This window comes from Channa argus, chromosome 20 (genome assembly GCF_033026475.1).
Source record: "Channa argus isolate prfri chromosome 20, Channa argus male v1.0, whole genome shotgun sequence".
Classification (NCBI taxonomy): Eukaryota; Metazoa; Chordata; class Actinopteri; order Anabantiformes; family Channidae; genus Channa; species Channa argus.
The window spans coordinates 10,049,502-10,068,080 of NC_090216.1; the positions used below are offsets into that span (position 1 = coordinate 10,049,502).

The window sequence follows — 18,579 nt, forward strand, 5'->3', positions numbered from 1 at the left end:
ATTTTGTGGTGCTAGAATATATTTCATATTTGACTCTTGGTTGGTCAAAACAGGCAATTTAAGTTACTATTTAAGGCTGTCAGAAATTGTGATGAGCATTCTGTCCAACATTTATTAAATGAAAAAAGTGATAATTTTTTGCTTATCCTTTTTAAGGGTGGTGTGCTAGAGCCATTCCAGGCAGTCTTTGGGTTTATGGGGGGTTACAACCTGAAGAGGTACCAGTCTATCTCAGGGCTGACACGAAGACATACAGAGACAGACTCAAATTAACTTCTTAAATCGATTTGGAGTCACCAAATAATCTAACGTGTGCATGTCTTTGGACTATGGGAAGAAATGCATATTGGGAGATCATGCAAACCTGAGATTTGAATTGGGAATCTTCTCCCACCATTCTGTCCAATCGATAATTTTCAGTTTGGCAGTTTTGCTTAAATAGTACAGTATCTACAGCCCCAATTAAAAAATGCTGGTATGATGTGTAAAACATAAATAAAAACAGAATGTAATGATTCGCAAATCTCATCAACCCATTCTTTATTCACAATAGATCATAAACAACATATCAGAGGTAACAGATATATTTTAACATTTAATCTAAAATATGAACTTATTTTGAATTTGATAGCAGTAACACATCTCAAAAGTTAAAACAGGAGCAACAAAAGGCTCAAAGTAATTGCTGTAAATGAAATAACTAATGAAAAAGCATTTGACAACTTATTGGGTTAATTGGCAACAGGTCAGTAACTTGAGGGTTATAAGAGGAGCATTTTCGAGAGGCAGAGCCTCTCAAATGTACAAATGGGTATAACCAATCTGCGAAATCAGAAATGTGTTCCTCAATGTAAAATTGCCTTTGAAGAGTTTGAAGATCCCACCATCTACAGCATGCATGTTGGTATCATCAAAATATTCAGAGAATCAGGAGGAATCTCTGAGCAAGGGACAAGGCCAAAGTCAGTCAAAGCTGAATCCGTGTGATCTTTGGTCCCTTAGGTGGCATTGCATAAAAAAACGGGCATGATTCCCTACTGGACATCACTGCATGGGCTCAGGAACACTTCCAGAAATCACTGTTTGTGAACACAGTTCACTGTGCAACCCACAGATGTAAGCTAAAGCTGTATCATGCAAAGAAAAAGCTATATGTGAACATGATCCAGAAATGTGGCAGCGTTCTCTGGACCAAAGGTCATTTAAAATGGTCTGAGGCAGAAACTGTTCAGTAGTCAGATTAATCAAAATTTTAAATTCTTTTTGGAAACCATGGATGCCGTGCCCTGTGGACTATAGAGGAGAGGGACCATCCAGTTTGTTATCGACGGACAGTTCAAAAGCCTACATCTCTCGTGGTATGGGGGCACATTAGTGATGATGTGGACAGCTTACACAGACAGGCCTTGCATATTTCGGCAAGATCATGCTAACCCACATTCTACATCCATCACAACAGCATGGCGTCGCAGGAGAATAGTCAAGGTGCTAAACTGTCCTGCCTGCAGTCCAGACCATTCACCAATAGAAAACATTTGGCACATCATAAAATGAAAAATCCAGCAACAAAAGCCCAGGACTGTTGAGCAGCTAGAATTTTGAAATGAAATTAGGGTTGATGAGATTCGCAAAATATTGCATTCTGTTTTTATTTACGTTTTACACATCGTTCACACTTTTTTGAATTGACGTTGTACATCAACTGTTCATCAGCTAATCATTCCAGCTTTAAGTTGTTTCCTTTTCAATTGTTAGCTTTTTTTTTTTAGGAAATAAAAATAGACTTTCTACCATTTAGAGAGGGACAACAAACTTCCAGGTAATAGCAGTAAGCCTTCATGTGCTTTCATTTTACTAGAGAAATGCAGTACTTATTTGCTTTAGTTTTCAGATTTACATGTCCACCAGAGGGCAGTACACTTTTTGAAACAAACTGAGCATCTGCAATTTTTAAGTATGAGCCTTGCAAATATTTTGTTTTCCAATAAGTAATATTTTGTAATAAACCACTCAACATATAGTTATAAAAGATTGAGGTCTATGTCCATAGTTTGAAAACTGTGCACAGTCAGATACTGTAACAAAACAACAATTCATGGACTTTGTGCCTCCTTAAGGCAGTTGTTGTATTATACTACATTTAATACATGTGCCTGACTGCTCATTATGGGTTCAGGAGGCTAGTCTCATTAGCTTAGTATTGATCAAAGAAATGCAAAGCAAAGGCTAAGGGCAGGCCAGCTGCTTGTTTTGTTCTGAAAACCACTTTGATGTCCACTGGGCAAGAAACAGATTATTTTTCCACTTGATTAGGCAGATTCAATAGGACATACTGTATTCATTTAGACCTGTGACTGCTGTGATTATAGGTTTGTCCATGTGTCAGGCATTTACCAATTGGAGAAGAAGTTAGCAGGGCCTTTGCTTTTACCAACAGTTTACTTTCTATGGAGATACGTCAGTACTAAAATGCAATGTGAAAAAGTCACAATGTCAAATGTTTGAACTGAGATAAACACTGGTGGTACTGTTGGTTAGGTACAATGTTTGTCTATATTTTATTGTAAGGCCTATTGGCTCGGTCTTGGTTGGTTGCCTTTAGGTGTTCTGGCTTATATAGAATAGCTTGCAACATTGGTTTTAATTAGAGGTTCCCATAGAAAAGCAAAGCTACTAACGGGGATCAAGTGACTGTATTTCAGTGTCTGTTGGTTGAATGGCTCCATTTGGCCTTTTCATTAGTTTGAGAAAACTTAGGTCAAGCAAAGGTTCACTTATCTGATTTTTCAAGAGCTTTCAGTACAAACCTTTATCACTGAAGAATGTAGCATACTTATTTGTGATGTTATTTAAGTTTTCTTCAGCGTTGCTTTAAGTGGAACAGAGAGAAGAAACGAAGAAAATGATTCGTGATATATTTGAATACAACATAATTCACGTCATGGTTTATCATCGCATTCTTTTTAATAGAAAGTATAACATTTTATATAGTATCATAAGTTACTGCACAGTTTAATACATTAAGACTTGAAAGATGAAACTGACCAAATCCAGAAGGCACAAGTTATCTTATTATATTAAAAATAAAAAGCCCTTCTTGGCTTTGATTAACTTAAACAATTAGAATGTATTGCCTCTGGTAGAAACTTGGATCACTTTGGGAGTAGGCAAGTTTGACTGACTGCTGCATTTAAAAAGTGCTTCAATGGCTGCTTTTCAGGATCTCTATAATAGATCCTAATCAAAACTCAAAGGGTTTATTTAAGTTATGTCAGACATTGTTTACACATGCAACAGGCTCCTAGAGGGGTATGGATTGAAACATAGTATACCAGTGTCTCCTCATTCATTGTGTGTTTAAAGTGTGCTCTATGATAAAATCTTCCCTCTTGTTGTTAGGTTGTAATGGGCCCATTGCCTCTTAACCTAATATGGGGGTACCCTCTGCAGAGATCTGAGCCTTTGTCCTTTCCCTGCACCCTTTTTTTCACTCACTTCTGTCTCTTTCCTTGCCATTTTTCTCTCTCTCTCCCTTTCTCCTCCTCTGTTATGTTCTTTACTGATGTAGTGCTGTGTCTCTCTCTGTCTCTCTCTTTCTCTCCCTGTCTCTCTTTCTGTCTCTCTGTCTCAGTTTGTCTCTCTGTCTCAGTTTGTCTGTCTGTCTCTCTTTCTGTCTCTCTCTGTCTCTCTTTCAGTCTGTCATATTCTCTCTCTCTCTCTCTCTCTCTCTCTCTCTCTCTCTCTCTCTCTCTCTCTCTCTCTCTCTCTCTCTCTCTCTCTCTCTCTCTCTCCCCCCCCCCTCCCCCCATGTCACAGTCATTCTCTGCTTCACTCAAGCCTCTTCTCTTACTTCTGTAAGTGTACTAAGAGGGATTAGAGCTTGATGGTTTTTCTCCTGTCTGATAAATCAGCATTTCCTGTGCTACAGTAAGTAAACTGTTTACTACTGTTCTGTTTACTAAATATGAGTTCTTGCAGTACTTAAAGATATAACTTTTAGCTTTAAGCATCTTGTCATTTATTGTGTTTTGCGACTCAAAGAACATTTTTAAGATTAACATTTCACTGTGATCACTATTAAATGAACACAATTGCAAATCTACTTACTTATTATATGTTCCTGCATAAACAGTATTTAACAGTGTTGCAAACTGTTTGAACTTATAAGCTTTTATTTGACCAAGATTTCTCAAACGGCAACGTATTGCACTTCTTTTTTATCATGATCAAATGGAAAGGGGGGAAAAAAATATGTTTGGATATATTTATAAATGTAATATTACTTTAAGAAGGAAGACCAACAAAAGGTGTGTGAGCAGTTCAGATGATTCACATCAAAACTTAACATACTAGTTATACATATATAAAAATAGAGTATAAGGTAACAGAAAGCAGGAAAACGTTCTTTGTATTGTGAATACATTCACTAGTAAAAATATTCATGCTACCATAACTTGTAGTACCAGGAGTTCTTTTACATATGTTCCTAACCTTCATAAGTGAAAAGCATTCATCAGGCTTATCTCTGGCTGTCTGAACAGGGCTGTGTGCTGTTATGTATGAGAGTGTAGCGGCTTGCTGTAGTATGACATCATGAGAACTGTACAGTGAGGGAGTGTGGTGGTGTGGAGGGGTCCCACTGGGTGCTGTGGGTAATGGGTTCCAGGTTGGTTTGGGCCTCGCGATGACCCTGCTGTTTTTTCCTGTCTGACTCTCCCCTTTTTTCTGGAATTTTATCATTCTTTTATGTCTTCTTATTTCAACCTAACTCCATTGTCTCATTCATACATGCAAGAATAACCCTTCTTGGCTTTCCTGGATCAGCCTTTATTTTTTTTTTTTATGGTTTTGTTTCTACATTGGAAACTAAAACCTGTGATTGTTTTTAATGATGATTTTAATGATATCCGTTTTATTCTGTAATAACGAGTTGCAAGGTCTCATGCTGCTGTACTTAATCAATCTCTGTTTGTTGTCCACCTCTCTTAAATCAATGTGGTCCAGCTGGTGAGCAACATGTTATCATAACTTATTACCAAAGCTATGAAAAATGAGTTTATGTAAGTTTGCTAGAGCCTGACTATATTCTTAAACCCATCTGAAATCCTAATTTTTTGTTATTAAGATAACAATAAAACCAATGCCTATTTAATATTAATACAATATTTGCATGTGTAACACAAAGCACAATATTATCTGCTGACAATGTGACCTCACATCTCATAACTGTGACCAAGTACTACAAATCAGTTCCTTTCTACTGCCTGTTCACTCTCTACAAATTAGATTATTTGGTTCCTTCCTGTAACTGTCTTTTCTGTTGAACTTTATCGGCTTTTTTTCTCACTTGCTTACTGTAAAAGCAGTAAGTCATTTACACACACACACACACACACACACACACACACACACACACACACACACACACACACACACACACACACACACACACACACACACACACACACACACACACAATAATTCCCAAAGCTTGTTAATGGTGTGAGGCAGTGCTCAGGAGGTGGGCCCAGCTCTTGGATCTTTGGTGGGACAGCTCCTTGTGAAATTCAACAGGGCGTTATGATTCAAGTCACCCTTGGCCTCCCTTTCAATTTCCTCTGTTGTGCACTCCTGTGTTTTTTTTTTTTTTGTCTCTCCTGCTGCACTGGCTTTTGTCATGGCCTCTCTTCTCTCCCTTGTGCTTTTTTTTTATCTATTCTGTCACTTTCTTCTATTCTCTTCCCACAGTCTACTGAACCTCAGTTTAAACAAACCTTCCTCAAACCTCAAACCTGTTAATTACTTTTCTTAACTTCTGCCAGTAGTTCTCATAATTCTTTTTCTTAACCCCCTCATTATCTAATGTACCCCGCATCCTTCTCTCCATGTTTGCCAATTTTAGATGAATAATATCAGTGATTTTCCTAGAAACCTAGAAAGTTGCTGATTTCAAATAGTGCAGATGACTGGACTTCAACTGGTCTTCTTTCCTTCTTGGTTTTCCTTCTAACCAAGAAGGAAAGAAGTCCAGTTGACATGATTCATTCTTCAGGCGGCTTTTTTCAGAGAACAGAAAAAGAAAATGTTCCAGCTGGTGGGAATACTGTAGAAAGGTCTTGTTTAAAAACATTTGGGTCCACACTAACACACATTAGACTTCATTGCAAATGTTCGCTTTATAGTCAATCTACTGAGGAACTGATGTCAATTTATGTATCACACAAGTGGGGTTTTTGTTTATAGTTTACAGCAAATGTAACTATTTTTAGTGTAATAACAAAAGGGATCTTATATTTAAGCATTATCACACAACAGAGAGTGCTGTTGTACTGAATATCAGCACGACTAATATGGTCGTAGGCACAAGGCCACAGGCAGTGCTGAAGATATCATAGCCAGTGATATGTGTGAATCTGGCAGGTTAACAGCTTGAGCCGACGTTTCCATCTTTTCCTGCTCTTAGTGGATGATCTTCAATAATTTTTTTTAACAAACTTTCAGACCCACAATACGAACATGTTTTCGTATAGGGCTATAGATATGTTGCACAATACATTATAAACAATCATGCGCTGTGTAATTCTATATAAAGTGTCTCACCTGTGCCCATTCGCTGGCATAATGACGTTCTCCTGATGACCATATAGTCTGTATCAGTACTCATGGAATGCCCCTTGTCCAATCAAATTGCTTAGTTGGAACTAACTGTTGTATAATTTAGTTTATATTGTGTCCTACATTCATACTTCAGTAGAACTATTTCTTGTGTTCCTTAGGCATCTCCTGTTTGTCTTCTTTGCCTTCATTTAACCATTTCTTTCATGTTCATGCAGTGGGTGTTGCTTTCAGTCCAGTACTCACTGTATGTGTTGATGTGTTGCAAATTCTTCTTTTGAATGTTGTTGACACTGCTCAGTCTCTCAGGAAAACAACATTTTGTCAGAAAATATCAGGAGGGAAATTGACCCATTTTGTTACTTTCCAAAAGAAAATGAGGCGTTTATATGTAGTGAACTTTGACTGTACAGTTCATGGCTTATGTTCTTCCATATATGTGCTGTACATGCTTGAGTTTAGGAATGAACTGCTTTGCAATACTCATACATCAGCCTCATCTAGTCTAAGAAATACTATAGAACTAATAAAAACAATTAGACTTGCTAGCAGACTATAAGGAAAACTATCAAAACTACATAAAGCATTGTAGACCTTCTTTGGCTTTTAGTTTGTGCACACAAATAAGCACAGCACTCACTCAGTGAGATGGCTCAGGCTGCAAGAAAGCAAACATTACCTTGTGAAGACAGAAACAGCAGAAAAGCACAACAGGACAGTGCAGAGAGGTTGTCGGTTTCTTAATGATGTAAACCAGGATAAGGACTAACTGGGATACTGAGTTGTGTATATGTGTGTGTAGCAAACACAACTAAACAATTATACACATTTGTACGTTTAACCTGAGTGATGGGCTGTCTCTTTAGCAGGTCTGGGTGTGCTCAGTTTATGTCTTAGGCTTGGGTATGGTTAGAATGTCTGGGTGAGATACCAGAGCTGCTGAACATACCTAGCTTTGCACTCAGTGTTTTCAAACAAACTAGGTGCAGATGATTTAAATATGCCTGTAGTGTTGGGTGGGAAGGGTACACATTTTCTCCCTTTTTCTCTCAGGTTGGTTTGTCGGCTCAGTTTTACTACACTAAAGCAAATGCACAGGCCAAATGGTCCAAAGGATTTTAGGAATATGGAGCTTTCTCACACCTAAATCTTTCAGTGATATACAATATGCAGTCAAGAGACTGCATATTGTAAAATGAGTTTTAGTTAGGTCTTGCTGCTCTGCCAAAAAAAACTTCTGGCTCAGCAGAAAAATGAATGTGCTGGAGATAATTTTATGATTGCCTGCTATGTTGTCAAGTTTTTAGCTAAATTCTTTCAAAAGCATTTAAATTAATATAATTCCAAGAGTATGTACATGAGTGTGTCTCTTTTTTTTTTATTTTTATGTTATTAATTTATTCATTGGCGACCCTGAACTCACAGAATGGCGAAAGAACAACCAAAAAAATATTTTAAAGCACATATGTGGGCTTGTTTTGTTCCATTGCAGTTAGATATTACCTTTTAAAAAACATAAATCAATTATTTTAAAACGGTATATTCCATTTCCAAGTTGTCTTGCTCTAAAAAAATACAACTTTCTATATTATTTCACATCGTGCAGCTTTTCAATGCTGTTCTGAACCCTTTATCTTTATGCATTTGCATCAGACTTGGTAGGATTTTTAGTCTACACTGCAGACCTCATGTTTAGCTTAGCCATCGCCAGTCTGATCACAGATGATGAAAATGACAGAGTACAGAGAACTGATCCAGGACTTTGTGGACTAGTGCCAGCCGAGCTGCCTCCAGATCAATGCAGTGAAAACTAAAGAGCTGGTGGTGGACTTCTGCAGACACACACGCTCTTCACTGTCACCAGTAAACATCCAGGGAAAGGATATTGAGAGAGTCGACTCTTACAAATGCCTGGGTGTTTACCTAAGCAATAAACTGGTCTGGACACATAACACAGGTGTCTTTTATAGGGAAGGAGAGAGCAGACTCTTTCTGCTGAGGCCTTTTGGAGTGCAAGGAGCACTACTGAAAAACTTCTTTGACTCTGTGGTGGCCTTGTTTTATGGTGTAGTCTGCTGTTGCAGCAGCATCCCTACAGCAGACAGAAGGAGACTGGATAAGGTGAACAGGAAGGCCATCTCAGTCCTGGGGATGCCCCTGGACACAGTGCAGGACGTGCGAGAAATGAGGATGGCAGGCAAGCTATCATCCTTGCTGAAGAACGAATCTCACCCCATGTATGAGATAGTGACATCACTGAGCAGCTCCTTCAGTGACAAACAGTTACATCCCAAGTGCATCATCTTAAATCATCTCATCTCATGCTATAATCTATCCCACTGTTGCATGCACTTGCATGCTCTACAAATGATATACTTGGTAATCATGGGAAAACCCATTTGAAAAAGACTATAGACGTTGGAAAGAGGGAATTGAAAGTGCAAAAATGCTAACCATTTTCCGGGTTTAAGGACTCATTCCTATGGCAAACTATGCTGAGCTCTCTCTGAGTGACTAGACCAAAATAACAGTTCTTTTAACATTAACCTTGCGATAACCTTAGGTAACCTCAACCCCCCATGATGCTCTAAAAGTAGATTACCTCTGAAACTATGTATTTCTGTTGAATGTCAGTTTTGTGGGAGGGTTTGTCAGGGAGGTGGCATGGTACTGTTGCAGCGATTTTTTTCTTATCCCATGTGAGAAATTGTGTGTTTAATTGCACGATATTACCAGATTAAACTTTGTGGGCTTGTGTGTGCATACAGTACATGGCAATCGTGGGACTGAGGTTACACTACACGCACGCACATATGCACAGACAGCTGGGACATATTGTATCACAGGACTTCTGGCTACTAGAGAATGTTCAAAGAGTAATTGAAGAGGTATGTGTGTGTCATTGAAAGAGACAGTGTTAGCATGGAGAAATTGTGTCAGTGTGGGAGTATGTGAGTGTGTTTGTGTGTGTGTGTGTGTGATGGGTCAGAGACATCAAAGTAAAGGTGTCAAGATGTAAGAGGTAGGGTTACAGGGTAACAGCTTCAGCCTCTCCAGTGTCCTGCATGCTCATAGAAATATGGCATGGGTATGAGTCAGAGTGGGTTTACATGTCTGCATTTTAGCATGAGTATGTTTATTTGTCTTTGTGTGTGTGCATTCGAGCTCAAAGTTCAGTAGATTTCTGTGGTACCCCACAGTTCCCCTTGGTAATCTTTTCCCAGAATGGCTGTTGCCAGGCAGAGAAATTACCCAACAGGACACTAATGGGACTTAATGCCAATCTTATTCATAACTGTGGCTTACGTGGACTGATTGGTATTGATATGAAAATCACAGCGTCACATGAAAACAACCCTCTCGTATCCTTTGGTCTCAAACAGTTGCTTCAACATTTTCAGCAGTAGGAATAGGAAAAAATGTGTGTGGGATATTTCAGATAAAAGAAAACATGTTCATTGCACAACTGTATGGTATGTGGAGCACACATGCACTAGTTATTACCTATGTGATGCTAAGTTACATTTGTGACAAATGTCCCAAAATGCAAATTTCATAGTTTGGATCATGTTACAAGCTTTCTACAGTTAAAATTAAGGTATTTTAAGGTAGAATTTTGAAATAGAGGTAGTATATTGGTAATGGGTAATAGTATAACCTATTGTAAGTTTTTAAAACAAGGCCCTGAATCAGATCAACTGCCTTTAGCTGTGTGTTTGCCAGTGTGCAGCTACTGGTCCTACCATCCTGCCCGATGTTTTGTTGTTGATTTCGTCGCTCTTTTTTTTTTCTCTCTCCACTTTCCACTAATCCCAACCAGTCAAGGCAGATGGCCACCCACCCTGAGCCTGGTTCTGGTGGATATTTCTTCCGTTAAAGGGAGTTTTTCCTCTCCACTGTTGCCTAGGGTTTGCTCAAGGGGCAATACTTGGGTTCTCTGTATACATATTTATAGTCTTGACTATATTCTGTAAAGTGCATTTGGAAAGTGAATTTAGAAGTCATAATTCATCTTCACTGTGCTTAAGCCATTAGAATTTCCTGTGTATACACACAGTGTAACGTGAGATACAGGGCTGTATAGTGGCAACTGACTTGTAATAGCTACATTTATAGTTCTGCTAACTTGTGGTAAGATTAGTAGTACACCAGCTTTAGCTGACTAGAAAGAACATAGGATTTTATATTAAATGGGCTTTGCTTATGTAATAGAACTGAAATGCAACTATTGACCACTATGCCTAATGTATAGATGTGGTCAAACATTTAAATACACTCACATTTCATGGCCATACAGACTTTCTTTGAACAGTTTTTTTTAATTGTTGTTGCTGAGGCATAATGATTGTACAACATATTTTAATAAAAGAAAACCCCAAGACATTGGTGCTCAGGGTTTAATTCTCTTTGGGTTTGCTGTAATTAAAACAGGGTCAGTAATATACATACACTCATTAATTCACTGGTGCTGATTAATTTTCCAAGCCCAAGGTCTCTAAACTTCCTGTCAGTGATCATGATTGACTACAGCTGGTGGCTTAGTTGTGCAAACATTAAAAGGTTTTGTTTGACAGCAAGTCAGGAATGTCTTAAGAAGTCTTTTTTTTTTAACCCACTGCAGATTCCAAGATCATCACTTCAATAAACTGTATGTAAATATAGGTTATTGGGAGGTGAAGCCACTTTGCCAAGTTCTGGAAGAAAACTCATATTGTCTCTCATCTTAGATGTCATTATTGTGGATAGTCAGGAACCACCTAGGAGCCATCATGGCACAGGTCTGCTATGAACTAGTTACTGCTGCCAGTATCACTGACTACATTTAAGAAAGTTTTACCTTGACATAGACTTAAAGGCTGCTGTCCAAAAAAAGAGGCCCCTGCTCCAAAATTGTCACCTTAAAGCACCACTATTGTTGGGCTAATGGACAAAGAAAAAACCATCATCGAGGAAAGATTTTTGGTCAGATGAGACAAAACTGAGGTGTTTAGACAAAATGAGTTGTTTGGAGGAGTAAAAGTGAGGCATTCAATCCCAATAGTAAACCTATTGAGGTTGTTTTGTTGCCTTTGAACCCAGTGCATTGCACAGGGTGGATAGGATAATGAAGAACTACTTCAGAATATGGAAGTCAACAAAGAGCATAGGTGGAAAGACGTAGACTGATAAAAGCTGACAAATTTTATTGAACAAACATTGTAACAGTTCTGCTAAAGTGTGGTCAAATGTCAAACCAGAGTTCCGCTTGAAGTCAAAAGTGTCTGCTAAAGCTAAAACCTAATAAGAGTGATTTAACCAGTTGTTAAATTTCACCCTGTGCATCAAATTCTTATGTTTATCCTTTAGGTTTGATCTTGTACAATTATCTGACCAAGCCACAAAAAAAGCCAATATTGCGGTTACATGTCTATGAGTGTTTTTAAACCTTTGACAAGAATGGTACAAGAAAATAGTGCTTGCTTCCTGCCTGTCAATACAATTTAAATTCTTTTATACAGTGACTGATGTAGAATTTGTGAAAATTGACATTTTTGTTCATTTGTTTAAATATCTCTAATAGATGTTAACGTTTAAAGCCTAAGGAAAGCTCATCCTTTTCAAATATTTTCACATTAGGAAATAAAAAGCATAATGGGGGAAGAACTGGCTCTGTGAATCCCTGGAGACATTTCATTAGTGTTGGAGTCGCCAACGATTCTACTAAACATCCCAGCTATAATTGACTTTAACTGAATATGTATCATTATTTAAATAATTATTAAAACTTTACACAAACGGTGACTATCGCTAGTTAGCCTGTTGGACGTTTAAGAGGATATTAGAGTAAGAATATGGCTATACAAGTCAAGACAATTAAACAAAATGGGAATACTGAAAACAACTTTGGTTTATAGAAACAATAACGTATAAGGCCACATTAGTTGTTTAGTTCTTTTCATATTTAGTTATTCCACTGGTATTTCTCTGGCTTTGATAATCAGTGCTCAAATATTCAAGCAATGTAAGACGGCTAAAAACTTCTCCACCCATGAAGCCTGTGTTTTGTTTGTTCGTTAATAAGTGGGAAACATAAAGCGCAGTATTAATTAAATAAAGCCTTGCCCATCTAAATGCAGCGTAAATAATAAAGGCATGAGTGCAACAGTATGCATGACCCAGTACAAGCTTTTTTCCCTTTTTGCTCTGTACTGAATGTGGAAGATTATTATTGTAGTAGATTTAAAGTCTAAAGTAGTTTAAAGTCTAGAGAAAGTGAGGTCTTTTACCAGAAATGGGAGGCAGTGAATATTCTGGACAAGGAAAGAAATTACAAGCTATAAGTGTTGTTCAAATGTTTAGCTTTTAGTAATAAACTTGTTGTTGTAATGCAGATCAGTGCAGTATGTCTTACATAATTGGTTTGTTACTGAGAAATAATGTGTCTGTGTGTGTGTGTGTGTGTGTGTGTGTGTGTGTATGTCTTTGCATCTTTCACTATTGGTCTTTCACTCTATAAATGTGCAGGCTGCTATTTTTTTCTTCCCTTGGGATGGTTCAAATCTGACAACAGCTAGACCTACACCCCATGCAGGAAACCCATCCCACAAAGAATCTACTTGCTGCCAGAGGATAGTGTGTTTTTGTGTGCGCGCATATTATGTCCAGCCACTGCCTACATGCACCTAATAAAAACAAGACCTCTTTTGTGAACACAGATTCATACTGAGGTTGATAGCTTTCACCTACCTCCTTCCTGACTTTCTGGCCATATTGGTAGCCAGCCACTGACAACTGCACCAAAGTTGTATTTTCTCAACTTCTATTGTATTCATTCTATACTCTGTCATCTGTATTGATTTTGTCCAATTTTGTAACATCCACCCCTGCTGAAGCATTATTGCCCACTTATGTTGCCACAAAACGTTGCCTTAATGGCTTTTCTCAGAAATCCATGTTAGAAGAGCTCGTTTGCAAGTTTAGTCAAGGGCAAAGAAAAAAACAATAATTTAGGGAAAGTGTTTCTGTTTATGCAAATTGGATTTTGCTCCAAGAAGATTGAGAACTGAAAGCAGAGAAAGCTTTTTTAAGAACAAGGTAAAACTCTTCTCTGTTTACATTTGTCTGATGTCTCCCCAATCATCTTTGTTTCCCTCTCAATATTATCCCTACATACGTCTGTTTCACTTTGATTGTTTCAGTCTGGATCCCTTTCCAACCTTTCTTCTCATCATTTATGTGTCTCAGTGGTATTTCTCTCTAGTAATTATTTCTTTTCACACTTTGATTTCTGTTCTGTGAAGGGGAAATTGCTTCTGAGAATGACCAGAGCACAGGAGCTGATGACTGTGACCTCTAAATGTTATATACTAGTCAGAAAAGTGCTGGATGGAGTGAATTTTTGTCAGGATGCTTTATTTGTTAACCTTTCCATTTGTGTCATTCTGTTAATGGATCTTTGAAGGTTGAAGTGTGATTGACCACTTTACAATGTATTAACATTAATTAATTATAACTCTGGGCACTTTATAGTAATAGGATATTTATTTACATAAATACTACATATATAAGCATATGTTGTTTTTAATATCAACCTATGTATTCTGATGGTGTAGGGTGAAAATGTCATTAACAATTAGCTTTCGCTATTGATTATCATTTTACTTGGAGTCAAGAGATCTAACCCAATTGAATACGTTTAGGTGGTAGTTTTAAAGTTGATGGTACACTTTTGATGAGTTTATTTTTGTCAGTAACTTTACCAATGACTTCCACAGGTTGCCAAATATGTGGAGGACAGAAAGAAACTCAACTTGATTCATCCGGCCAAAAAGCTCCTGCTGTCTTGCCCTGGATGTATATGTCTTTGGGAGTCTCAATGCCCACTGCCCACAGTTGGCACCAGCCCACCCAGACCTGATCTTAACCCATGCCTTAATACCAGGAGGTGTCATCTTTCTCATCCACCCAGGTTTGTAGCCAGCATTACTAAGTTTTGTCTAATATTCTACAGTTTTTAACCTATTGTTTAAAAACTACGCCATTGATCCTAATGGCTAAGTCAAAGACCACATAACTGCAACAGGCTCTGTTTTTGCAGAGTTGTCCTGTTGGCCCTTGTCTTTTATGTGATGAAAAGATTGACATCAATATAACTTGCATGGCTCCTTTAGATTTACATTTTTGTTTAGTTACTTAGCAGATGCTTTTATCCAAAGCGACTTACAAGTAAAGTACAAGGCAAGCAAAAATCTAAGTCAAGGAGAAAACCTCAAAAGAAAGTCTCATCAGAAAAAGTGTTTACATATAATGAGATTAAAGTGCACGAAAGAGCAGAAAGGAAGTGGTTTCTTTTTTAATTAATAGATTTAAGTTCATAGGAAGGTGCTGTTTTTTTAAATATTGAGAATGAGTTTGCTGAGCGTGCAGAGTTTGGTGGCTTGATCCACCATTGTGGGATCACTGAGCTGAAGAGTTTTGCTTGGTGTCCTCTGTGCGGTGCTGGAAGAGCGCAGTCAACTGTAGGGATTGTAGACCTGAATATGGGAGTTGAAGTAAGCAAGAGCTGTTGAGTTGACCAAGCGGCAAGAGAGCTTTTAACCTGATGCAGGCAGCTATAAAGCTCAGTTGGGTGTCAATGATACCCCCAGATTCCTGGCCAACTTACTGGGGTTCACTGCAGACTCACTACAGATTCAGTGTTTATGCTGATGTTGTGTTGTGTCAAAGGTCTGGCTGGAAAGACAAGAACTTCAGTCTTGGAGAGGTCGAGCTAAAGATGTCTCTTTCCCTCATCAAAGCAAAGATGTTGCAGAGACAGGCAGAAATACATGACACATTGGAGTCATCTGGTGGAACGGACTGGAAGAGCTGTGTGTCGTCAGCATAGCAGTGATAGGAAAAGCCATGTGAGAAGATCCGGGGATGTAGTATAAATGGAGAAAAAGAAGAGGACCAAGAACTTAGCCCTGCAGTACTCTAGTAGAAAGGCTATGAGAATTAGAAACATGCCCCTGCCAGGATACCTTGATGGTTTGTCCCGACAAGTAAGACTGAAGCCAGACAAGAGCTGATCCAGAGATGCCCAAGTCAGACAAGAGGATCTGAAGGTTCACATAGTTAAAGGCTGCAGATGGGTTGAGTACGATTAAGACAGAAGACTGACCTGTGGCTTTTGCAGCCTGCAGAGATTCCATGACCATCTGGAGTGCCGTTTCTCTGGAGTAACCACTCTTGAAGCCAGACTGGTTGACATCGAGGAGGTTGTTCTGGGAAAGAAAGTCTGAGAGTTGAGTGCTATCGGTTTCAGAGAGCAGTTGGAGGGTGGATACATCGTCCTCAGTCAGAGTTGAAAATTAGGGGAGTGATGCAGTGTTGGAAGATGTTAGCAGGATGTCATCATCTAGAGTAGAAATCTGATGGCTTCCACCTTATTAGTAAAGAAGCAGGCAAAGTCGTCGGCAGTGAGGAAGGTGGATGGAGGAGGTAGTTAGATGAGTGATTTGAAAGCTTTCTGGTGCCCGTGGTGTTTTGAGCTTTTCCTGGTAGTATTCAATCTTTGCCCTGGTTAAACTGAGAAAAAGACACAAGCAGATCCCGATACTCATCAAGAGCAAATGAAGTCTTGGATTTAAGCCACTACCTTTCAGTGCTCCTGAGCATGGTGTGTTGCTCACTGATTCGGTCTGTGAGCCACGGATTAGAACATGAGGATGAGCAGATCTAGAAGACATGGACCAGAGACTATCCTGACAGGATGAAAGGCTGCATCTGTATCAAGGGTGGAGAGGTCCTGTGGTGGGGGCACAGTTGTGGAGACCAGTGAAGAGAACTGCTCTGGATTGAGAGACCTGAGGTTATGGTGGATTGTTAGAAATGTGGTAGGAGAATGCGAAGGTCTAAGGATGAAGACTGTGAGCTGAATGAAGAAGTGATCCGATAAATGCAGAGGAGTGACCAAGATGTTGTCTGTGCTGCAGTTCTGGGTGGGAATGAGGTCCAGGTTGTTGCCAGCTTTGTGGGTCGGTGGAGTGGAGACCAGTCTCAGGTCAAACGTGATTACAGGAGCAAACACGTCAGCTGCCTTAGGTTTTCCAGGTGGATGTTCAGGTGATGCTCAAGATAATGAGAGGAGTGCTGTCTAAAGGGAAGTGGGACAGCAGCATGTCAAGCTCATCATAGAAGTTTCCCAGCTGACCCAGTGGTGCAAGGATCACAATCACATGGAATGTAATTAGTGCAGTAATCCTAATGGCATTTTATTCCAAGGAGGACAGATTGTTGAGGGGTAGAAGTTGGGGAAAACTTCCAGGTGTTAGCGAGGAGAAGTCCAGTCCCACCCCCCGACTTGATTAGCAAGGAGTGTGAGAGAAGGCTAAATTGGTGGAGAGTGCAGCTGGGGTGGCCATGATCTTAAATGTAAAGTGTTCTGTACATGTCAATTATTACCTGTTACACACTGCAACATTGCATAAGAATACCAAATTAATAGTCCAAAAAGTGAAGAAAAAAACAGTTATTTTATTTATGTATGTATATGTATGTATGTACACACATACATATATAAATAAAAAATACAAGGCACATTGTAATAACCAAAAACAGGTTAGTGGTAATTAAAATACACTGAGATACTAAAGAAAGGCACATTTTGTAACAATGTTTATTGGGATGGTAATTTTCCCCTATTTCATGATGGTATTAACCTAACAGTTATTGGGTTAAATGAGCAGAGATCCAAAGAAAACAAAAATTGTTTTTTACTCGCACTGTAAAGTATAATAATAAAATGGTAAAATACTTTGCATTGTGAACTTTTACTAGACTAAACAAATCATAAGGATAAGATTTGTGTGAAGCTAGGTCAAAATACAAATACAGTAATTGGAAGGTCTTTGATTGCACTTGCATGTGATTGAATGCAACTGCAGTTAGGTCACATATCGTATGTATAGTTAAGCAAGAGCACAGATGTGTGATCATACTAGTAGTTAATTATTTTCAGCTGATTTAAACACACACACAAAAAACATTGCAATGGAAATAAAACTACAGAATCATATGGTTACTCCTCTCTGTTTACTTATTAGTTTTGGCACCAAAATCCATAGACTTGCAAAGCCAGTTTCAAGGTCAGCAAACAGTTGCAGCACTTCACACTACGGGATTTGACTTTGATGTTTCAGAGTGAATTTGAAAGCAGACATCCATCCCTGTTAAAAGCCACGTTTTTACCATTACACCAGAAGGCTATGGCCTATGTAGCAAATGCTTTTCTTGAAAACAGGTCAATAATGAGCACCAAAGAGTTCACATTTTAAGAGAGTGATCAAGAAAAGCAGCACATTTCAGACAAATCCTATCAAGAAAATTCTACTTGGCAGCTGAGTTTGGCCTAAAAACACTGACAACTTTAAAAATTTACAATATAAACATAGGATAATTTATCATCACAGTTGAACTTAGCAAATACCATAATTGGTTTTAAACACTTCTTTCTGGGGGTGTTTGCTTGAGCTGTATGTGCAGTTGTGCAGTGTGTGCATATCTGTGCGGGCAGGCAAATGTCAAATATACTGCTATTGCGTGTTTTTAAGTATCAGTTCCCTTTGAGCTCTGTGATTACCACAGAAAATCAGCATAATTATGAACACATAGTAAAACTGTGCTGTCCTACCTGAATCCCAGTGATGTTAACTCATCTTCTTGTGTGCAAAAACATGTTATTTGCATGGTTAATTATTATCGATCAGAATGACCTGTCTCTCAAACTAAGTTCCTTCCCATTGTGTCCCCACTTTAAAACAAATTCTTAAACCTAAAACCATCCGTTTATTGTATAAATCACTGGGTCAAGAAAAATAATTGTGAGTGAATGGAGATTAATTAACTTGAAGCTAACAGGATAAGCTCTCATCCCTGTGCAGTAAAACATGCCTCTGGGCATAAAAAACTTAACACAAGGTTCTAAATGTACACATCCAACTG

At 38.5% G+C, this 18,579-nt stretch overlaps 1 protein-coding gene across 12 annotated transcripts in view; it reads left to right on the forward strand.

Moving 5' to 3' along the window:
• plce1 (phospholipase C, epsilon 1) overlaps positions 1 to 18,579 on the forward strand; it is an 82,000-nt gene that overhangs the window by 23,364 nt on the left and 40,057 nt on the right. For all 12 annotated transcript variants that reach the window (XM_067487629.1, XM_067487633.1, XM_067487635.1 and 9 more), the window contains exon 5: positions 14,370 to 14,563. In XM_067487629.1, coding sequence (XP_067343730.1) covers positions 14,370 to 14,563 — 194 coding nt within the window. The remainder of the gene's footprint in view (positions 1 to 14,369; positions 14,564 to 18,579) is intronic.